Source organism: Brassica oleracea, chromosome C4, assembly GCF_000695525.1.
Source record: "Brassica oleracea var. oleracea cultivar TO1000 chromosome C4, BOL, whole genome shotgun sequence".
NCBI lineage: Eukaryota > Viridiplantae > Streptophyta > Magnoliopsida > Brassicales > Brassicaceae > Brassica > Brassica oleracea.
Genome location: NC_027751.1, coordinates 41,009,709 through 41,019,358, shown reverse-complemented (window position 1 = coordinate 41,019,358; position 9,650 = coordinate 41,009,709). Strand labels below are relative to the sequence as shown.

At 36.4% G+C, this 9,650-nt stretch overlaps 2 protein-coding genes across 2 annotated transcripts; one reads left to right on the top strand and one right to left on the bottom strand.

Annotated features, from left to right (window-relative positions):
- The first annotated feature begins 1,793 nt into the window (after positions 1-1,793).
- On the top strand, positions 1,794-4,303 carry LOC106342325 (myb-like protein X). The gene is made up of 2 exons (XM_013781219.1): positions 1,794-1,975; positions 2,166-4,303. The coding sequence occupies exon 2, from the start codon at positions 2,193-2,195 to the stop codon at positions 4,152-4,154; it is 1,962 nt and encodes a 653-aa protein (XP_013636673.1). The 5' UTR covers positions 1,794-1,975; positions 2,166-2,192; the 3' UTR covers positions 4,155-4,303.
- A 4,071-nt stretch (positions 4,304-8,374) lies between these two features.
- LOC106340243 lies at positions 8,375-9,650 on the bottom strand. The gene has a single exon (XM_013779124.1). It carries the CDS (start codon positions 9,544-9,546, stop codon positions 8,560-8,562), a length of 987 nt encoding a protein of 328 aa, XP_013634578.1. The 5' UTR covers positions 9,547-9,650; the 3' UTR covers positions 8,375-8,559.

Here is a 9,650-nt window from a genome sequence, read left to right as displayed (position 1 = left end):
AACAAATAAAAGTATGTTTAAGTGGTAATATTTTGTGTTATTTGTTGTTTTCACAGTAAGTAATATTTTATTAATAATAAAGATATATGTTATTATTAATTTATTGATTTTTAAAACAAAAACTAAAAGTTAGAAACCAAAATCAACATTCATGTTTTTTTTAAACTAAAATCTATTGCAAAATCAAAAACCAAAATCTAAAAACTAAAAATTAAAAGTCAAAAACCAAAAAAGTTTAAAAACCACTCAAACAATCATCACCTGAATATCAATGAGGGTGGGCTCAATGATCTCTCTCCAGAACCTGGGTTTTAAATGGCGTGTGGCGAGCCAATGCGATTAGGGGATCGACTCTCGCCAAGCGCCGTGGCGAAGCAAGTCGATCGCCATGTATAACACATTTAAAACGGTGTTTTATTTATTTATATATAACTCCATGTTAGGACATGGCAATAACAAAAACACAGTAAAAGATAAATTAAAACAACAAATTCATTGAGTTATTCTTCTTGGATGATCCTCCGGTCTCATACATAGTGGAAGTTCAAAGTAGAAGAGAAGAGAATGAGACAAGGGAAGAATGATGCGAGAGGAGAATAGAGGTTTGCTTGATAGGAGAAAATAGTATATGAGAACAGAGAACTAACCGCGAAAGAAAAGAGCTAGGGAGAAGATTTGTAAGACCGTGAATAGAGAAGAATAATATCAAAAAAGAGCTGATGAAACTTTTGGGAATTATCATATAGTAGATTGAGTTAGGGTTTGTTGATAGATTATATTAGACGGAAAAGCTTCATGTTAAAAGGGCCTCGGTTTAATAACCTAAATCTGTAAAAACTAAGTTGGTTTGTCTAAAATCAATGAAGCTTCGCTATAGACGCCTTAGGAACTACTACTAAAGCGTTCAATAGCGATCGCTATGTGTACCTCGCTTGGCTTTGAGGTGATGAAGCGACGAGGTCACCGCTACACCTCGCCTCGCGCCATGGCGACCAAAGCGATCGCTATTTAAAACCAAGTCCAGAACAACTATGCTTTTTTGTCTTTTGTTTTGAACGGCCGTAGATTATCATTGTTTATTAACAACACATCATAGATTAAAATTACACAAAAGCAAAATTAAAAGCGTTGACAAATCACAAGCCCACAACACGACTCATTCACAGTACAATGATAGTTTTAGAGAAAAGAAGGATCAACTGATACTATGATGGGTGATGTAGTGTATGGAGACCTTACATATTTCAGAAATGGTGTTTGCAACAAACTGATCTCAGTTGGTGAAGATGGTGTCTACACTAATAGAGTGGTCGGCGTTCACTACACACATGGAAAAGTTTTTACGATGTAAAGAATTCTTTCAGACCTTCACTATTCAACATAACCCAAGGGTGCATAACACAATAGCGGACAAACTGGCGTGAAGTGCTAGGAATCTACTTTCTACTATGGTTTATGTCGATTCAGTTTCTCTGAAATGGTTCTCAACTCAGGAATCTACTTAGCTTAGTTTTGCCTTTTTGCTGAAAAAAAAAGAAAAAAATCACAAGCCCACATGTGCAGCTGAAACCATTAACTTAAATATAAACCCCAAATCACAAGACCACATATGCTAAAAGACTCAAAACAGATTGATTAGCCCCATAGGCAACCTAACAAACCCACCAACCAATAGTGGCCCGAGAGTAGATACGACGACGTTAGGTACCTGTCGGTGTCTCAGTGAAGAACCTGAAAACGACGACGTGGAACCAGCTTCACATGCTCCCTCCCTCCTACGATTAAACATATTTTTTTTTTGTATCCTCCTCTGCAAATTGAAGGGCCGCACGATTTTAGTGGCAATAACACTACCTCTCTCTCTCTCTCTCTCTCGATCCAAATTCAAAAAAAAAATTGTTCATCTTTCTTCTTGCCCAGAAAAATAAAATTAAAATTCACATTTAAAGTTTCAATCTTTGAGTTGCCTTTTCAGGTAAAGTTTCCTCTTTTATATAGATTCTGATTGTGATATGTTTCTTAGTTTAGTGTAACGGTTTGAGATTTGTACCAATCATTACCCATTTACTCAGATCCGGTCAAGATCTTGATGTTGGTTTAGTTAATAGAAACGTATCGTTGAAACACATTGTCAAGAACTGAGATTTTGTTTATTTCTTGAATAGGGTTCTGTCGGGGAGGAAGTGAAAAAGATGTTTAGATCCTCGCCACGGAGAGGACAGAGATCAAAGGGGTTCAAGGTGAAGCATTGTATACAGCTGACTCTGTTGCTTGGCGTTGGGATATGGTTGCTTTATCAAGTGAAGCATTCTCATGAGAAGAAGGCTTTGTTTGAAGAGAGTGCGAAGGCTGTTGTTGGTGAGAGAGTTGTGAAGCTTGGGAGGAAAGATCTTAACCCTGGTGTTGTCGTTGAGGAAGAAGGTGAGAGTTTTAATGATAAAGAGGATGAGACAAGAAATGATGAGGTTGGAGAGGATAAGGAGAAGGAAAGTGAGGGAAGTGGGAATGATGATTCGTCCAATAGTGAAGAAAGTAGTGAGGTTGAGGTGAAGGATGAGAATGGCGGTGCAGAAGAAAGCGAGGAGAGTAAAGAGAAGAATGAGACTGAGATTGAAGAGAATAAAGAAAATAGCGGAGGTACCGAAGAACGCGAGGAGAGTATAACTGAGGAGAAGAAAGACAATGACGGTACAGAAGAGAGTGAGGAGAGTAAAGAGAAGAGTGATACAGAGGAGAAGATAGAGGAGGTGACTGATGAGAGTGAAGGGAAGGAGAAGAAGGATGGTGAAGGTGAAGAAGCAAGAGAGAATAATTACAAGGGAGATGATGCTTCTAGTGAGGTGGTTCATGAGACAGATGAGAAGACTGGTGAGAAGGTGGAAGTGGAGGAAGACAAGACTGGAGAACCGGAAGACGCTGTTATTAAGAGTGTTTTGTCGACTGATAATGAGGGAAGCAGCAGTGACGAGAAGAACACTGGTTCGTCCTCAGATGAAATAAAATCTGGGGGTGAATCTATGGAGAATAATGAGATGGTGGAGAAGGAAGGGTTTAATGATTCTAATGGTGACTTGCCTGAGTCTAATCATTCACCATCTAATGCAACAGAGACTAATGATGAGTCTGAGTCTACTATAAAGACGGGTGAAGATGAGACCAGGAAGTCAACAGGATCTGAAGATGGAAGTTCTCAAGAAACAAAAAAAGAAGAAGAAGATGGGAAAGAGAAAGTAGAATCTTCTGAAGTCTCATCTCAAAAAGAAAGTAAAGACAAGGAAACAGAGACAAAAGAGAAAGAAGAGTCTTCGTCTCAAGAGGAAAGTAAAGACAAGGAAGCAGAAACAAAAGAGAAAGAAGAGTCTTCATCTCAAGAGGAAACTAAAGAAGGAGAAACCGAGACAAAAGAGATGGAAGAGTCTACGTCTCAAGAAGAATCTAAAGACAAAGAAACCGAGACAAAGGAGAAGCAAGAGTCTTCGTCCCAAGAAGAAACTAAAGACAAAGAAACCGAGGCAAAGGAGAAGGAAGAGTCTACGTCTCAAGAGGAAACTAAAGACAAAGAAGCTGAGACAAAGGAGAAAGAATTGTCATCTTCTCAAGAGGAATCTAAAGACAATGAAACTGAGACAAAAGAGAAAGAAGCTTCTATATTGCAAGAGAAGAATGAAGACAAGGAAACCGAGAAAGTTGTGAAAGAGGAAGAGTCTTCGTCTCAAGAGGAAGCAAAAGACAAAGAAACGGAGACAAACGAGAAAGAAGAGTCCTCTTCCCAAGAGAAACCAGAAGACAAGGAACCTGAGAAAATCGAGAAAGAAGAGTCTTCTTCCAATGATTCACAGGGAAATGAAAGTACTGATAGTGAGAAGAAGGAACAAGTTGAGGAAACTGAGAAACAAGACACAAGTTATTCCAGCAAAGAAAATGGCAACACTGAAGAAAAGCAATCAGAGGATGCTTCAGAAACTTCACAAACAGAGTCAGACAACAAGAATGGTGAGATAGAAGAGGTGGTGAATCAGAACGATCAAGAGCATTCTGATGCATCTTCAGACAATAGCCTTCCTCAAGAAATGAAAGATGTCCGTACTGATCTTGAAACTTTGCCAGATTCTGGCAATGGTGGTGGCAACAGTGATAACGTTGCAGCTGAGTAGTAGATGTCCTCATGCTTGATCAGATCATCCCGTTGTTGTTGTTTAGTAGAGAGAGTTTACGAGATTCAGTTTGTTGTCATGTAATTTGTTGTAATCTTTCTTTTACATATTGACTCTATTTTTTTACAATCAAATTCTTGAAAACTTTATTATCTATTGAACTAAAGATTTTTTTGTTGAAATAGTACAAGAAAGAATGTATTCTTTGAAAATCAATTATATAATTTAAGATGATTGTGTTATCCTGACCAATTCACTCCCAACTATCTCATTTTTATATTTTTTATTTTATTCTTTTGTTTTAAAAAAAACCAGAGGAATTCCATATAAAAATCCAAACTAATACTCCAAGACCCATAGATATTAGTGATTGCAGTCGCAATTAGGTACTGAACCATCACTACTACCTGTAAACCTTTGAACCACCACCACCTTTTAATTATAACCGAGAAGACTAAATATGTATATTCATGGTCACAAGTTTCGAGTTGAAGTTAGCCTATTGCCCTAATTATAGTTGATTGACCTCGGTCGCTTAACATTGTGGTTTTTCAAAAAAAAAAAACCGTCATATTATCAAAAACTTCAGAGTGAACCTTTTAAGCACTGAACCATCACTACCAAGTAGAAACACTCGAACAACCACTACCACCTTTTAGTTATAAATTATATCCAAGAAGATAATGTATACTCATGGTCACAGATTGGAACAAAAGTTAGCTTATTGCCCCCTATATAATATTTAAATACGACTAGACACATACGTTTGTAGTAAAAAAAAACATGAGTTATTAACGCTAAAAGGCAGTTTCTATGTTTTTATTACAATATAAAGCAGTTTTAGCTACAGAGGTAGTTTTTGGTAACTAAAACCAAAAAGTTGTTAACTAAATTAAATCATGTAATTAAAATGGTCTCACACTTAACAATTTGCATTATCTCTCTCATCTTTCTATCTAATTATCATCTTGTTTTTTTTCTTCCTTTTGAAAAATTTATTTGGCTTTTTTTTTTACTTTGTAAATCACAGTCCTTTCTGCAAATCATCTCTTTTTATCATCATAATTTCATCTTCTCTTTTACTTTCTTTATCACTAACACACTTTTTTAATTACAAATCTAAAAAATCAATGCAAATTTATCTGATTTCTCTCTTTTCGCTTCCCAGATATGTGATGAAGCGTAGATACATCGGATACAATGGATCTTCTTTTATCATCATCATCAGATCACCTTCTCGGAGCTCCAAGGATAGTCGTTCCGGTACGAGCTTCTCTGGCGCAGCTCTCGTTCATCGTGAAAGTCGATGAGCAACAATGGCCACTTTTGGTTTTATTTCACATTTGGTCCCTTGATTTTTGAGTATATACATTTTTGCCCAAAAATTTTCTGATTTGCAAATGTATCCCTTTCAAATTGATTCCTCACTTTTTAATTGTACCGACCAAACCTTCCATGATTACACGAACGAGTCCTTGAACTTATGGAAGTTTCTATCTGGCTTTTAACCTCTTTGTTGTACACTACCATATTTGTTGTACACATGTACACTACCATATTTGTTGTACACATGTACGTCACCAATCTTTAATGTACACATAACACTAACGAATGTACACAACTTTACAATATGTTAGACATCTAAAATGTATCTCAAACATATGTGTACGTGTAAATCTGAGATAAAATATAATATGTATATTGTACACGTTAGGTCTTGTCGTTAAAGAACATATGTAAATGTACACATATATATTTTGAAGTTAATGTACACATGTACACTCTGAGCAGATGAAATAGGATGTGCCTTTAATTGGAACCGGCTTGGACATTTACTAGAGGTTTGAAGACAAAAAAAATTGGTGTCTATATTTATTTTGTTGTAGTGTAATGTGTACGACATTTTGAGATGTTATTGAATGTTTTTAGTATGTAATGTGAAAAAGTAGAAATGACTCTTTATTTCTAAGTTAAACTTTTTGTATTGAAAATGTGATTTGCTTTGTGAACATATAAAACATGGTGATAGCAGAATAGTTATTTAACTTGTTGAATTTGTTGGCATTTTACTAATAAATAATTAAATGCTATATAACATTAGATTGTCTATATCATGGTCGTGTACACGAGTACATTGGGTAGTTAAGTTGATGTGTACACGAATACATTGGGTGACTAAGTTGATGTGTACATAAATTCAGTGTACATGTGTACATGGGACGAAGAAAAGAATCCAAATGTACATCGTGCAAACAATGTATACATTGTGCTAACATTATCTATATTTTGTTAATATTATCGTGAATTTCAAAAGTTGTAGAAGCTTGATTCTTTAGATGACTACAAAAGAGATGTATGTCAGAATCATCAACGTGTACACATATATTCATTGTTCACATGTACATTGTTTTATAAAAAGTTACATGTACACTGTTCATTTGTACACCAACTAGGTTTTAACATACATTTAGTGGTTTGAATATTAGAACGGTCATGTTGTCTAATAGAAATTGAAATCATTTAGCATAAACATGAGCGATTCATTTGGGATTCCTGTGAAAAGTAAGTTCAAGAACTACAATATTTTATGATTTTAGTAATTTTGAATATCTTGATTTTGTTCATTTTAGTCATTTTAAATTACATTTTAGGTGAATATATTATATTTGTGTATTTATTTGCATATCATAGGAGGAAATGCAGATTTACAATTTTGGTAGTGAAATTAAGGAGAAATTTGCACGTTTAAATAATATTAGGGTCAAAACTGAAATAGGACAAAAGTTGAAGGGTTGGACGTGCAAAAACACCAAATTTAGCCATTGATGCTCTTAAGCTTTTTGTGCCAGTTGGAGGACGCAATAAAGAGAAACTGAGGTCACATCGCAACGAAAAAAAAGAGCTGAGACACAACAAAGATGACTGAGGCAAAGTGAGAACGTGACGGACCGGAATCAATCGTCGTGTGACACCACGAGGAAGATGAACACGGTATCCTGGAGATCGAGCTTGGTTGAGGGCGGCCTACGGTTTTGAAGCAAGAACATAGTACAAAGATGCGAGAAAACGTAAACGTCATGGTTGAAGCTTTAATTGATTACGTTGTTAACATACATCACAATTATACTACCATCATAGATATAGCTTGACATATCTCAAAAGATAAATTGAATCATGAAGATATTGATTAAATACATATTCTCTTTCAAAAAGATTCCGGTAAACATGATTTATTTTACAAAAAAAAAAAGTAAAGAACTCAATAAGAGGAAAACGAAGAAGAAAAATATATGGGATCCACTTTATTTTTCTTGTTTGTTACGAAGAGTTATGATTAAATCATGTAGTTAGTCAACGAGTAGTTAGAAAATAAAACTAGTTAGTTTAGACAAAAAGAAATTGTTAGAATAAACTGTCTTATTTTGTTATAAAAAACTCAAAAACTGATTTACACTGTAATTATTTCAAAAAACATCATATGACCAAAGTGTTTCTGCAACCAGAAAGACAATTGCATTTTTGGCCAGAAGGTCAAACAAAAAATATCATATTACCAAAATAATTATATCACTGTTTATGAGTAATTAACGCGAACGATCGTATGTTTAATGGACTCGGAAAGTTGGTTCAAACACTGGCGGAATAATCAATATGCCGACTTGAAACAAATGGACACAAGACTCGAAAGAGAAAAAGTACGGTAAGAAAAAAAAAATTTGTGGATATAATGTTAGCAGTGTACTCCCTCACGTTTTATTTGTAACTAGTTTTAGTTAAAAATATGAATATTAAAAAAACTTTTATTTTTGAAAAAATAGTGTTTAATACATAAATTCAACCAATAATAAAAAGTTATGAATTATATATTTGATTGGTCACACAATATGTAATAAATATAAAAAATGATTTGAATTATGTAAACATCTCATATCGTAAAACAAACATTTTTTTTGCTAAAACTAGTTATATATAAAAACAGAGGGAGTATCTTTTTGGTCGGGAAGGAGTGAAGTCTGACTTTATATCTAAAAATTCTCTTCGTATCGAATACTTGTCTTCTTCATTGAATACGTTTTTATGTGTGTTTTCTGCGAGTTGCATGCCTGCGTCTGTTCCATAAAAGCTATCGCTATGAATCATTGTAGTTATGGGAACTGGCATGGCTGCATCTAAAGCGTATGAAAATGAAGAAGACACAGTCTATGTAAAGGGGGATACAGTTTAGTAGTTGAACACATTAACTTAGAAAAGCAAATTCTTTGGTGAAACAAAGTCTCGCGTCATGGTGTTTGAAATTCTTTACACGACCACCTAATGTTCATCTAAAGTTCTAAACCATATACAGTTTAGTAGTAACAATATATATTCTACAGATCATTTTAGCTGATCCAATGGTTATATAAACTCACGGATCTAGAGTATTAAGCAGATGCCTCAACGTCGTTACCTCTCCGCCTTTCTGATGATCTTCATCCTTCTTACACGTGTCTCCATCTGCACCAAACGCGCACGCCACGTCACGCTTGACCGTTTCATGCACCGTCGAAGAGAACGCTTTCGGACACGTGTCTCTATCTAATCCGTCCATCATCATCATCATCATCATCTCGCGAACCTCGTCCTCCTTCCATCCTGCCTCTCTCAGCTTCCAATACGCGTCGTCCAAACACTCCCTTAACCCATCATCACAACTCAACGCGCTCCACCATCCGCACGTTTGACCACGCGCCACCGCCACTCTTCCTCTCTCCGCCACGTCAGTCCAAAACCCCACTCTTCGACGTCGTCGTAATTTACCGGACCCCCGATGATCGTCTGGTCGATTGAGTCCTTGGAGAAACCCAGCGACGTCGCAATTCAGAACCCTAACTCCGTCGCCGTCTATTTGAAAAACAGGATTTCCCGCCAAATTCGGCGTCGTCGAAGGGACGTAGAAGTTTTCGTAAACCGGGACGAGAACCGGAGCAAACTCCATCAATTTCTTAACCAGCGATAAAGCCTCCGCGTCGGATCCGGGTCGGGTCCCCCAAGAATCAACCCAGAATCCGTTTCTGACGACGAGTTTGGATATATGAAGAAGAGGGAGGTTGACGATAAGGAGGAGATTATTCCGGGTCGACCCGGATCGCCAATTGGGGAAATGGGTACCCACGGGAAGACCCGTCTGGAGAATCGAACGGAGATCAATGGGGAAGGGGAAACCAAGAGAAGATTCAACGGCTGAGATCTCTTGATTGGTGAGGCCAGGTGCAACATCGAGACCGGTCAGAGATTTTAAATGGTTAATTGTGGTTTTGCAGTAAACCGGTAACGGAGGCTTGAAGGAGGATCGAATAGGATCGGTGGTGATGTGATCAAGTGGGCTGATTATTCCGGAAAGACGATGATTCATGTCTTCGTAAATTGTAATAGCTGAAACTAGTCAAGAGATGTTTATTTATAGGTAGATAGAACCAAAAGTAATTGTATGAATGATTATGGAAAGTTATGTCAATT

What these genes read in the sequence shown, in the direction of transcription:
- LOC106342325 (XM_013781219.1), top strand. Translation starts at nt 2,193, where the DNA reads ATGTTTAGATCCTCGCCACGGAGAGGACAGAGATCAAAGGGGTTCAAG.
- LOC106340243 (XM_013779124.1), bottom strand. Translation starts at nt 9,546, where the DNA reads ATGAATCATCGTCTTTCCGGAATAATCAGCCCACTTGATCACATCACC.